The 14,009-nt window shown below is 39.1% G+C and overlaps 1 protein-coding gene across 8 annotated transcripts in view; it reads left to right on the top strand.

Moving 5' to 3' along the window:
- The first annotated feature begins 1,806 nt into the window (after positions 1–1,806).
- Positions 1,807–14,009, top strand: part of LOC121951095 (rho GTPase-activating protein 12-like) — a 68,073-nt gene continuing 55,870 nt past the window's right edge. For 7 of the 8 annotated variants that reach the window (XM_088085085.1, XM_088085084.1, XM_088085081.1 and 4 more), the window contains exons 1-2: positions 1,809–2,027; positions 11,012–11,783. In XM_088085085.1, the coding sequence (XP_087941211.1) occupies positions 11,085–11,783 (699 nt within the window). In that variant the 5' untranslated portion in view covers positions 1,809–2,027; positions 11,012–11,084. Of the gene's footprint in view, positions 2,028–11,011; positions 11,784–14,009 lie in introns of all 8 variants that reach the window. The other variant, XM_088085086.1, reaches the window with a different exon arrangement.

The raw sequence follows: 14,009 nt of genomic DNA, 5'->3' as shown, positions 1-14,009 counted from the left end.
GGCTAATCTGTTAAGCACTTTGGGTATGTGCCATATAAATAAATTTGCCTTGCCTGTGTAGAAAGCTATCTACATAAAGAGGTGCCCCCCTAGCTTGGTGTTGAAAAGCACAACTGCCCTGCATGAAACCCCAAACTCTACCCCATCTACATCTGGAAAGAACTGGAACTATAAAACAGTGTTTAAATGGTCAAGTCATCCAGGTCCAAGCATGATTTAATACTTACAGACCAAAATATTATTATTATTATTATTATTATTATTATTATTGTTATTGTTATTGTTATTATGATTACAGACTATTATTATAGACTATTATTTTAATGTTATTAAAATTCAATGGCCATTTGATGATAATGTGTTGATTTAAGCAGTATCACTCCTAACCACTTCAAATCTTACAGTGATTTGATCACACAAAGTGATCCCTACAAACAACTGAGAGGAAAACGCTGAACTTTTGTTCTTTTCCTGCTACCCAGAAGATGGTTTATATACCCAAGGGTTTTTACAGATTCCACAAATGTCTGCTAGCTGCTCAAAATTATAAAATGTTTCCCCCAGGTAAAACCAACATTTAAATAAAAAGAACAAAAACAGTTTGTGCAGCAGACTGAATCTCTGCTCTCTGCCTGACAACTGCTCTGGGCCAAGAAGTAATCCTCCCCTAAAACTGCGAATTGTCATTTTAACATTTCAGTTTTCTGTACAGGATAAACAAAGGAAATACAAAGTGTTAATTAGTGAGCTTCGGATGTGCTGGTAGGATAATTTTGTTATTGAACAGAGACAGACCAGCTGTATGCAGGATTTCTGCTAAGCTAAGTTAGTTAACCATTGGCAAAGGTGTGTAGTGCTGTGTGAAGGTGAAGGGAAGGTGGCGCCATCCATTACCAAAATGTATGCACTCAGTTAAAAAAACAAGACAATTTACAATGGCTGGGTATGTGAGTGGATATGGTGCATCTGGGTCTTAAATCCAGCCTTGGGCTGCGATGTAATATGGATTTATCCTTTTGTGATTTTTTCCCCCCAAAATCCTTGCTTGACACCCATAGCAGGTATAGGTAACATAGGATAGGTCTCTCAGGATGACACTCCCATACAATAAATAAATACATAAAATAAAAGCATGATTTCAACTCCTCATTCTGCTTATTAATACTTGATATTTATTGTATAGCTGGATATGATTACGAAAGAGTTGTTTATGTGACAAATACAACCATGGCAATATTTCAGTAATGGAATTTACATTTAGAACACAAAGTACATCACATCAGTTGTTAAAATAATAAAGCAAACATTTGAAAAGTTATCATATTTATTTAGTTAACTAAAAATTTAAATAGTTAAATGAATTGTCTTGCAATGTAGCTGAAGTTCCAGTGTATAACCGTGGGGTGGCGCTAATTCCCCCTTTGCGTCCCGTAACCCTTGAGGGCTTAAAGCACAAAATTAGACAGGAGCTCTCACTCTGAATGTATTTCTTCATTGAACATGGAGACGCTTTTAATGAGTGAATCGACATGCTAATAAAACATAACCAATAGAGTGACGTTGTATGTCGGTTATTGTATATGTATAAATTAACGGTTATTCTATCAGTTTTTTTTGTTGCTTGAAATATTGAGTGTGATTAATGTCCCTGTACCAAAATTGTCACTATGGTAACATAGTGTACGCCTACCTTTGGTACTTGCCAACCAGAAAAACAGTCAGATTTTGTCCCGTTTAAAAAAAAATCAGAGAGGCACATCTTACTGCCTAGACGATCTTTGCGTAAAGGTAGTTGCCAAAGTTGTCAGGGCAGGCGTGAGTCCACGGGAGCGAGCACTGCTGTGGATTACACCGGCCAGGGAAGAACAGGAGAGACGGGAACGCTGCTATCTGACAAACCTGACAACTAGTGAAACTGTTTGACGCGGTGGTCGGTCGACAGGAAAGTTTACAGGATTTTAACCTCGCTTGGGAACATTGGACTGTGTTTCCCAGTCACCCACGGAGTGTCCCACCGCAGTGAGAAGGTAGGTGAAGGTGCGGATGTTTGACTGCGGCAGTGTTTAGGACACCGAGGAATGTTTCGCTAATTAGCTAGCTAACGTTAGCGACAGATTAGCTCCTGTAAAGCAAGACAGACGCAGAGAAAAGAGCTGTAAATTCATGTTAAGACCTCAAAACGTGAATATGGTTCAAAGGTAAGACTTAAACAATATTACCGAAAGTGCTTAAAAGTGTTTACGTAGCTAGTAAAGTTTAGAGAGGAATGCTGTAAAAAAATGGCAGGAACTGTAACTCCTGTAGGAATACTAGCCAAATTAGTATTATCAAACCATTAGCAAATCAATGTTAACGCCTGACAGAGGTGTTACAAGGATATTCTCTGGAGAATTTGTTTTGTATCACAACGTCGCTGACAAGTAGCTAGCTCATTGAGACAGAAATGTTATATTTTTGGTTGTGTCGACTTCATTAGCTGTCAGTAGTAACATCAACCTGTCAGGGTGCAGCACAAAGCAGGTGACAGGTAAGTTTACCTTTTGAATTTGAAAACGTGTATTGGCAATGTATGCAAGAAATAACGTGCTTCAGTGTTAGAGGTTTAAAGCTCTCAGTTAAAGATAAGACTGATCTTTGTGGCCTGACATTAGAGTATAAATCACAGTAGAGTTGGTTAGTACAGTGTTGATCGATGTGTGCGCTGATTTATCGATTAGCCGAGCAATATCTTTAATAATAACCACTATGACAAAGGTAGTATAGGTTATAAAACCCAAATTGAACAGAATACATTTCTTTGTGATAAGGGACTGTTCTTTATTTATGAGAGAGGAGGGATGGTGCAAATGGGGGAGGCACTCCAAATTATTTTTAAGCACAAGGGAGAGAGTTATGTTTTTTTTATTTTGATAGGGGAGAGACATTCACCTTTAAATGGTCAGAAATGTATTAATTTTAAATACCCTCAGAACCTCAAATTCTGTAACTGGGTTTATTTATGGTGGAAGGGTTATGCACTTTCTACCATTCATTCAGCAAACTCAAGGGAAAATGTGTAATATAAACAAAAAACAAACAGAAGATGACCCACTACAGTCAACCCCGGTCAAGTAAAGTGCAGTCTTTTACGAAAACTTTAACTTGCCTTCTTATGAAAATGGTTTATCAATTGACAGAAATGTTATAATTTAAGTCATTTATTAAGAAAAAAATTACACATTTTCTTAGTAATTTGAGGATTTGCTGCACTTGTAATCTAAATTAGTTTTGGACTTTTAGTTGGACAAACTAAGCTACTTAAAGTCATCACCTTGTGTTCCGGCAAACTGTGAAGAACGTTTTTTGTGTTTTTGTGACATAGACGGAAAAATTAGTTGAGTGGTCCAAAGCAAAATCAATATACTAACTGTTTCTGTGACTCTAAATTTGATCATAAAAGTTGGACTGGATAAATTCTCAACAGACTGAACACCATAAATCCCCTCTTAGTTAATTCTCACATGGTTGTGAATGCAACCTTGTGGTTTATTCACCAGTAAGTGTGAGTAGTATGATTTACTTTATCCTGATGTCATTTTGGATAGGATTTGTGTCACTCCGCCAATTGTTGAACCCCACAGCCTGCTCTCATTCCTACAATGGGCGACCTTCCTGCCTCTCAACACGTCCTTTATTTGTGGGTTTTTTTGCCTGTCCTCTCTCAAGATGCCCATGTTTAGTGAGCCGCAGCTGGATGTGATTTACTGAAGTGTGACAGATTGTGGTTATGATGACAGTTGCAGGGTACCTAGGGGAGTTGAGTTTCGAGGAAAGTCGCGGTGAGAGGTGCCTAACTGGGACAGCCTGTGCTGAATCCAGGCTGTTTAGGGGAATGTGGACCTATATTTGGTGTGACTACGTGCGAAGGTCACAGTGCAGTACTTGACAGGCTCTGCTAGTTCCAGATGTTGCAAACTGTGATTTCAGATTCCAGTTATAAAAATCAATACCCCCCCTAATCACAGAAGGAAACATATTCTGTCTCGTATGAGCCATGCTAATACGTTTTGCTCTACATCCCAATCTCAATCTTTAAAATGTCCCAGAGGTTTTTAAGCAGCAGAAACACCATTCACCTCAAGTATATTTTAATTAATATACTTGAGGTGAATGGTGTTTCTGCTGCTTAAAAAAAATAAATATACAATCTGTATCATACACAGACTGTTGTTTTTGTTTATACTGACAATACTGTTTGTGTTTATTGTACTATGTATGATGACTGAATAAAATACTACTACTACTACTACTACTACTACTACAACTACAAAACTTAAAGGCGACTCATCTTTTTCTTTTGTGATGGTTGCACGAAACTTGTCAACAGTTTTCTAAGTGATGACACATTGGTAGAAATAAGTTCAAATGGAATCAGTTGATGTTTGTGAATAATGTTGAGTTGAATCCAAGCTTTGTTTCTGAAAAGTTGACATATTGGCTTTCCTGTAACAACACCATATGAACCCTTAAAATGGGCTCAGTGAGCCTGATAACCTCATTTCCCTTCTCTTTAAATAACTCCTCAATAGGAGAAAAATGTGCTCCCTCTGATGAAAATAACTCGCTCGGAGTAATCACTGGCTGGTCGGCTCTGGACAGAAGCTTTCTGATCCCTGCTAACTGGTGTCATGTGGAAGCCGATGCAGAGTTGTGACTTTGCTGCCTCACTGCCATGTTTCAGTGGAAGGAATTCATGCGTTGACGTTGAAAATCTCTCTTCAAGGTATCACTTTCTGTTTTGCTGAGGTGGGAGAAAATGGGAGGGTGTGTTTCCTACATGTGCTGACAACGGCACATTTTCCACCACATATTAGTTCAAACAGTCCCACACATTTCTTCTTGTACCTTCCCATCACTTTATACTCTTAAGCCGAGGCCCTGCCATTGTTGTCTTGTAGCTCTGGATGGTCTTATTCTTCGGACCCACCCATCCAGCCCACAGCACATTGTAAATCTTATTACCATCACATCAAATTAAGGTGCTTCCCCTGATTTTGCTGATTGGACTCTGAGAAGATTTGCGCTGTCCACTAAACAGCAGCGCTGATGCTGGAGCCTAATCTAGACAGGGATAAGTGAAAGAGACAACAGCCACCAGGGACTTAACCTTCTAAATACCTTTCAATATGAAGAATAAGATTAACCAAAAAGTCTTACTCACGATGTGTGTTGTTTGTGGGCTTGCCCGGTTTAACTCATTAGTGAAGTAACATTTTCAGAGCATCATTCATTTGATTAAATTGATATTAGTGCTTGGATATTTTAGACATTTTTTTGTGAGAAGGATAGAAAAACTGAAGATGTGAAAATATGTGATGCTTCATTGGTTTAGAAATGTTAATGCTGAAACTAATGCCTGTTTTAATTATTGTTTAATCTGCCGCTTATCTTCTCATTTAATCTATCAAACATTTGGTCTAAAAATGGTTGGAAAATAGTGAGAAATGCCCATTACAATTTTCCTAATGGCCACAGTACCAACTGCAACTGGCATTTTTTGTCGGACCAGCAGTTGAAAACCCAAAGTAATTCTGCTTATAATCACATCCAACAAAAAAGCACCAAGTCCTCACATTTGAGAGGCTGAACGATTTGAAGAAACTACTTCAAAAATGAATCAATAATCAACATAGCTGCTAATTAATTTTCTGTAGACTGACAAACCAAAAAACTGTCTATTTAGTTTTAATTGCTTCAATATTGCTTTAGTAATATTCTGCTTACAACCAGGGTTGGAAACTAGCACCAGCCACCAGTCAAATGCTACAACATCAAACCCCCCACCCCCTCAAAAAAGAAAAACAACAGTAAGCTGTTGAGTGGCTGGTAGATTTTTTGAGTCCATCAGCCGCAGTGACAGGTGGAAAAAAGTTAATTTCCTAAGTTTTTACAGTCTTAAGTCCGATTTGATTTAGACATGACAATACAAAAAAAGTCTCAAACTATGAACTGTAAATCTCTTATTCTATTGTTAGATTAAATATTTTGTGTGAGATGTGTATTTTCCAGTCTGAGCGACTATTTGAATCAACAGCTGTCAGACTGGTTTGTGATTAAACTTTGGCAGGATATTGTCAAGGAGTGAACTAGTGAAAAGAAAATAACCAGGGGAAATGTTGTGCAAAGCAGCCAGGAAATTAACTTTGTCTGTCTGCTGCCACAGTGACTTAAGTCTCAAAATTTCCCAGCCACTTTAATGTATCAGCCAGCTGATGCGTCTATGTCTCAAAATAATGACATAATGACTGTTGAGCAGGTAGAAAGTCAAGCCTACTGTTTGCTTTAAGTTATTATTCCGAGAAATGGAGAAGACCAGGATGTGGCACGATTGATCAAACTGACTGGGCAAACGACAGACTTCTTATAAGAAGTGCAGCACAGTAACAGATTGTGTAATAGCGCATTTATTGCAGCAATGTGCGAAGATAAAATCTCACACCTGCTACTGTGGATGATGTTCGTGAAGGCTGATTGAAAATCTTATTCATGTATACTGAGGATGAAACCTCTGAATTGCCCGGCGCCATATTTGTGACCGACAGCAGACATACCTTGACCGTCATGACTGTAAACAGCCATCTAGACAAGACAAAAAGTTCACCACATTTATTTGCTAAAAATAAGTTATTGCATTCTAGTTGCTAAAATTGTAGTCTGGCTTTTCACGAACAACTTTTTTTTAACAGCCAACAGCACATCATATTCCACTCATATTGTATGAACTTTACTTGTTTCCTTTCTTGATTTCCGCATTGTCGTACCTTTGCCATCTTCTTCTTACTTGTCGTTGTCGTGTGTGCAGTTATGACTGGTCACAAAAGTGGTGGCACTAAGGCGTTGTGACGTCACATGGACCACATGAATAAGTACGGCTGTGCTGATCCTGATCATTTTGTTTGATACCTGATTTTTCTTATTCACAAGTGATATATAAATAAGGCTTATTTTTCAGAAAAAAGCTAACAAAGCTCCTCAGCCTTGATACACAAGTCTTCAACACAATGATTATATAGAAAGAAAAACTGCAGTCTTCTTCCTGCCAGCTCAATTTGCACATCACAGGTTAATGAAAAAGGCTGCCATCTCCTGCCACGATATGCTCATAATAACCCAGTCTCTGTGTGTTGTTACTGTGAGCTGTGAATCAGCATCAGGGCCAGTGTTTTGTCTCATTTGGCTAATGGACGTTCTGGATAGCCCATAGATTTGTCGAGATTTCCCTCAGTGCCTATTAGCCTAAACCAGCGTGGTAATCCATGATGATATTATCCCTGTGGTCACTGTATCGGGAATAATCCATCAGCTGCTGGCCTCATCACAGATCTTTATATGCAACTGGTAAAAGTCAAGATAAATGCCACATAGTAATATTGGATAATAGCAGCCTAACCCACGTTTACTGGCTTTAAAATGCCCGTTAATCGAGTGGCTATAAAAGGGCGTAGCTTGTGTCGCTTTCCAGACTGTGGATATTTCCAGTGATATATGGATTAATTAGACTTTAACACTGGTTACAAATAGGATGGCAAAAATAATTCTCTAAAAATATGCTCCACAAATAGATCCATCGGGATTGTGTCTGTCTGGCTGCCACAACTGCGACACCCACTTGGCGTTAAAAGTTATTTGTTGTGTGGTTGGTTTGGTGCCCAGTGCTGCTGACTCTTTGTCTCTGTGTGCACAATGAATATAAAAGCAAAAAGAGAGATTTCTAGTCTGGATTGTCCATTAAAATCCTTTTTTTTTTTTTTTTTAAGGCAAAGTTCTGCCAGGATGTGATTCACTGATGACCGATTGTAATTATTGTCATTGTAATATCCTGTTGAAACAGCTCCTGACGCTGTAATATCCTGCCACTTCATCTGCATCAGATTACATCCACTATCTTTGAAACCACTGTCTGGGCTTTACTCAATTGGGAGTAAAAGTGATTTTAGCCATGTTTTTTGTTGTTGTTTGTTTTGGATGTTTGGATGTTTATTTTATTACAACAAAGAGTGCTGTGTTGGGTCCTGCCTTTGAATGTGAACTTGATCACCATTAAAATATGAAATATTATGCAGATTACATTCATATGATCGCATTAAGTAAATCTAAAAATGATAAAGACATTGTGATATTTACCATTGTCGATCTGACACTTTCACACTGTTGTCTTATTGGTCTGAATTGGTTGAGAATTAACTTTTGAAAGACTGCAAACTCGAAGGGAATGTGTATCTATGACTTTACCCAGCAAATGTCTATATTTATTGCAAGTAGTTCTTGGATGTTTATAATTTGCATTTAAAGGGAAATTTTATTTTTTCCTGGACCTTTTTTCCCCATTTTTGTGTCCAAGTGATTAACGGAGACCGCAGTTTTGAAATTTGTCTAGTACCGAGAGAGACCGCCGCAGCCACTGCGGCAAGAAAGGCAGCAATGTAATCCCTCCTGGCAGCTGTGCACTGTCACTTTACATCCACTAAAAAGGGCTAGTTTTGGTCACTGACAGGCTCAGATTGGAAAGTGTGTGACAACATTATGGAAAGGAGAGAAATTAATGTTTTTCCTTAAACTTTGCTGGTGTGTTCTCTTGTTGTGACCAAGTCTCATTCTGAAATCACGTGAGAGGTGACCTGTTTCAGGTAAAACAACAGTGGAAATGTAGTGAAAGTTGTAGCAAGGAGTGATGGGAAGAGTGTGTTGTTTTGTACAATAGAAAGTGTAGCTTACTGTGATTTAAAATATTTTCAGTGTCATAGCTAAATCTTAAGCTGATTTTGACTATTTGGAAAAATATTTCCAAAAGAGACTTCTCCAAGACCCAATTACACACAGAAAGTGACTGCAGATCTCTAAAAGGTCTTTTCCATTATGTTGTCAAGCATTTATAATAATAATCTGAGCCTGTTAGTGGCAAAACAAACACTTTAGTGGATGTTAGTTGACAGTGCACATTTACACGTATTAGGGATTACAGCCTGTTTCGTATAAAGTATAAAAATTGTTGTCTGTATTTGTCAACACCAGACTCAGAAACATGAGAAAATAGGGTCCAGCTACAAACGTACCAGAATTTCCCTGAAAGGCATTTGAATCAGATTCTCTCCTAAAGATATTTTAAAATTGTAGATTATGCGCAGGAAATTTCATTTTAGAGATTACTAGCATTCAAGGAAACTGTTGTAATTACGTCTAGAAATCAGTGTTGTAATGCACTTCAAACACTGCAGCAGGAGAAGCGCTAAATTTAAAACACAATATAAGATTCTAGTAAGGCCTTAGATGTCAGTGAAGAATTTATTTTCCAACTAACACTAGTAGCAATATGGAACAGTCTCTTCCAAACAAAATAGCCCATGCACAGAGGCACACAGAGGGCAGTAGGTACAAGATCTTATCATGTCACAAGGGCAGAAAAGTTAACAAATAATTCAATTAAACATTTTCTTAGCTTTGGCCTCTATTTTGTCTTTGTTTTTCTCAGACTATTATTCAGGGGGCAAACTAGCCCCCTGAACTGAACTAGCCCCTTTACCACAGACAAGACATTTTTTAACTAAGGTTCGGCTCTATTTCATGCTTCTTGTTGTCACTGTCAGATGAGTTATGAGCATTTTTTCAATAACTTGTAAAACTTAAAAGCTTCAAAGCTCACGTTGCTCAAGGTGTGCTGGAGCCTCACCTCATGTTGTAAGAGAGAGAGCGAGCGTGTGTGTGTGTGTGTGTGCGTGTCCGTGTCCGTGTGCGTGTGCGTGTGCGTGCGTGTGTGTGTGTGTACACATGTGACTTCAGCAGGAAACTATGTGTGTGATTCGACTAATCTCTCCGCTCAGCAGCAACATGCCTCGGCTGCTTCTTGATGAGCTGTTGTGATCAGACAGAGGAACAGAAACAGAGACACAGACAGAGTTAGACAGAAAAGCAGATAGAGGTGGAAGAAGACCATGTGAGTCATATTACTGTCTCCTCTCCTTACGTTTTGCTCTAAAGGCTTGGAAGAGGATTAAAGCTGTTCAATTTGTGTTTTATTCATTTGTGCTGATTAGGGTAGTGGAGTAAGAAAGAGTTTAAAAGTCACGGTTGTTTGTCTCTTTGTTGTACTATATGCTGTGTAAGAAGACTTATGAAGATTTATGAATACATTAACAAGACTTTAGGTGATAGCATGTCAGATAGTTTTTTTATTTTTAGTTTGTGGATTGTTTTTACTTTCTTAAATTACTTCTTTAAGGAGTCATCTAAGCTCAAACATTTTTTTTGTTGTTGTTGCTCCTTTTTCCTTGTATTTTTTAGTTAATTAAGTTTCAGTGTCCTAAAGGGACATTATTTTTTAGCTGATGGTAAATATTGCTGCTGAGGCTTACTACCCAGTTTTTTTTTCTTATTCTTAACAAACTGCTGTTGTTGGTGCTAGAAGTGTAGAACAAACAACTTTCTTTTTGCTGAAGGATTTTCTCAGTGTTAAGATTTGTATTCCCTAAATAATTTATTTCAGAGTCAAACCTAAGTAGACAAAGTAGTATTGTCAAAGTAGACATAATGTTCAGCCTGTCAAAATCCTTGTACGATAGAATACACTAAAATACATTAAAACACTTTCACTGTTCTGGTAGTTTGCCATTTTATTTTATTATTTACCATTTGAAAAACCAGCAATATAAAATAGTTTCGAAAACCGGATTCTCTCTCTCTGTATGATATAGAAACAGATGCGGACAAGGAGAGGGCACTTTTAGAGGAAACAAACAGAAAAGTAAAGATGTATTTTTTAAATTATAATTTTGGAGCTGAATGACATGTAACAAATCTCCTCAGAGCCTTAATGTTATATGGTAAATATCTGTTATGCCCAAGAAACACATAAAGCCCAGCGATTGATCCAATCATGCCTGGGAATAAATATTGACAAATAAAATATTGACATGAATTGTATTTTCACGGAAATTTATTGGATGCTTACTTTATACCCTTGTTGTTCTTCCTCCAGCTCTGCTCAGGAAGCCATGCTAGTAAACGTCTTCTTCTTGCGGTGAGCTGCCTGGTGGACAGTCACAGGCGTCATGGCAGAACTGCCTATTGCCCCCGGCGAGGTCTACATCGAGGTGGAGTATGACTATGAATATAAGGCCAAGGACCGCCTCATCACCATCCGCCAGGGGGAATGCTACATGCTGGTCAAGAAAACCAACGAGGACTGGTGGCAGGTGAGGAAGGAGGAAGGGACCAAAGCTTTCTACGTACCCGCTCAGTATGTCCGCGAGGTCCGCAAAGCCCTCATGCCACCTCCTAAAGTTCTCCCACATCCTCCTGCTCCCACTGGTAACACTACTCCACAAGGTGGGGGTGCAATCTGGGTAAAGCCAACCAGTCTAGAGCTGGGACTCCAAGACAGGTCCTCTGAGAACCTTCACAGGCACGAATCCAGCTACCGGCGCTCGCCCTCCGCACACACTGCCTCCTCTGGGCACTTCAGCCCCCCCAGTCAGCGCAGGGACAGTAACAACTATCACCCCCCCAGCACTCCCACTGACCACGAGCGTGCTCTGGCTGACATCCTTGTCCAAGGTGGAGCCCCACATCCTGGTCAAAAAGGAGGATCCAACACTCTACCCCGCACCCGAGCTCGATCTCCAGATCTGGTCCGAGCCCCGCTGGACGTGGACAGCACTCAGCACTGTGACTCTGCTGGTGAAGAGAGACGCACCAACGACTCAGAGTCAGGAGACGAACTGAGCAGCAGCTCCACTGAACACCTTCAGGTAAAGTCATACAAATTTAAAGAATTGTTTCATGCTGTTGAATGTTTTTGTACATGTGAATCATGGCATTACTTTTCGCTCTGAGTCACAGTTTAAAATCTGTGCTCGATCTAGGTTTGGTGTTAGGTTAGTTTATTTAACAGTCAACGGCTTTTTAAATAACAAAACACAACAAACACCACCTCAAAGGCATCATGAAAGTCAGTTTTCTTGCATGCAGTGGTGCTGTCTACATCCATTGACTGATTTCAGACATGTTAGCTGTTATACTATTGCACCGTACTTCATCCCCATCGATGCTAGGTGGATCATTTTCAGTTTAACAAATGTTGTCTTAAAGTGTTAAAAAACCTGAACTGATGGTGATTGTTACTTTCTGCCTGTTGCTGTTGTAGCTATGGCAGATGTGTGTATTTTCTTTATTCAACAGTGCAAGAGACAATTCAAGTCAAACATTCTGTGTTGGTATATGACACTGAAAATGTCACAACCGGTTTTGGGCATTTGGCTCTACTTATGTTTTTCTTTTGACGTGTTTAGCTTTTAGCTGATCCAACCTCTTGACCTAAATCAGAACAGTTTGTGAAATGGGAGTAATCTGTCACTGCAGGCCTGAAGCTACTGAGGTGCAGACAAATGCAGCTTCAGTCAGAAAGCGCCAGTGAGATGAGGCGGCTGATTACTTGTGAGCCTGGTCAGAGGGGGTGTTTGTTCCTGAAATCATTAGCTCAGTCTACTGCGGAACAAAAGCCACTGAGAAAATAGAAACCGGGTCTGTGTGGTGCTGCCACTGGGTGTAGACCTCCTTTTTTGACCGTAGAAAGGAGGAGATTGTAGTATTAAATTGAGTTCAAGTTACATGTATAGAATAGTGCTTTTTTCAGTTTGTGGAACTTTGACCTGAATACCAATGTTGTTAATATCAATGTTGCTGCAGTATCATGGCAAACAAGAACATTCAGGTGTTTGTGAGTCTATTTCAGTGGGCCAAGTAAACTCTGCCGGCTGTAGTCCATGTTCAAAGAGCCGGTGTGCAGCTTTTTACACTTTTAACCTTCCTTTTGTTTTTATGCCGTCACGCCATCAAGAGGCATGGCCAAAAACATTATGTTTTATGTTTTATGTTCATCTGTCCGCCCATCCCTTTCCCATCAACGCAGTATCTCAGAAGTGTCTTGAGGGCATTTTCCTCAAGTCTGGCGCAAATGTCCACCTGAAGTCAATGATTAACCGATTAGAATTTCGTGGTTAAAGGTTACTGTGACCTCACATACATGTTTTTGGCCAAAACTCAAGAATTCACACACTAATATGACAAAATTTCACCCAAAAGTCTAAAGAATCCATGTTTTAGTATTTATAGCTTCTTTGCAGCAACATCCATATTTAAAGCATTGTCTTTTGTCGTGGCTACATGCAAGTATGGACAGACATGGATGTAGACTGCAACTTTACTGGTTGGCAGAGGCATACATATGAGATAAGGTAGTTGTTGTTTAAGGTTTATAACTGCAATATTGACATAATATAAGAGATTACATTGAAACCCAGAGCCTTCCTTAAAAATGGAACATCACACTTTTCTGTAGCACCATCCTTTCAATTTCAAACGGCGCAGAATGCACATTCTTATGCAGTTTTAGCAATAATTATACAAACTAATACACTTTTTTAAGAAATTCACATAGTCTGGGGTGACCCAAGAACTTTTGGTCAGAGTATTCAATAATGAGAAATACTACATTCTGTCAAACGTCTCCCAGAATGTGAGTGCAGGATGTAGCCTCAGATCCAGTGAATGACTCTTGACACATGCCTGTAAGTTGTTAATGAATTTGTTAATGAATTTCAGCAAGTTTTTGTGGCACCAACACTCTGTCAACTTTCAGAAGTACTGATTTCACAGCCATGTCTCACATAATGATGTAACCACTGACTCCGTATGATGTGTTGTTAAAGGTTATCAAAAAGTGAGCATATACAGTTTGAAAGTCCATATTCTCTGCTCCACAATGGACTTCCTTCCTTAACCTCTATGTGTGCCATTTAAATGGCAGGAGAAAAGGTCAAAGTAGTCCAGCATGTTTGGGTAATCGAGACAACCAGTCCAGCTTTGTCTGAAAGTAAACAATGTGATTTTCTCACTCTGTGAGTAATTTGATCTGCAAGTGTAAATATTTTTTTGTATCTTTTTCCCGACAAATACTTTCCAAGTTGATGAGCGAA

This window comes from Plectropomus leopardus, chromosome 12, assembly GCF_026936395.1.
Source record: "Plectropomus leopardus strain MGB_pleo_1.0 chromosome 12, ASM2693639v1, whole genome shotgun sequence".
NCBI lineage: Eukaryota > Metazoa > Chordata > Actinopteri > Perciformes > Serranidae > Plectropomus > Plectropomus leopardus.
Note: the sequence above shows the minus strand (reverse complement) of the source record. Positions and strands in the feature narration are given on the sequence as shown.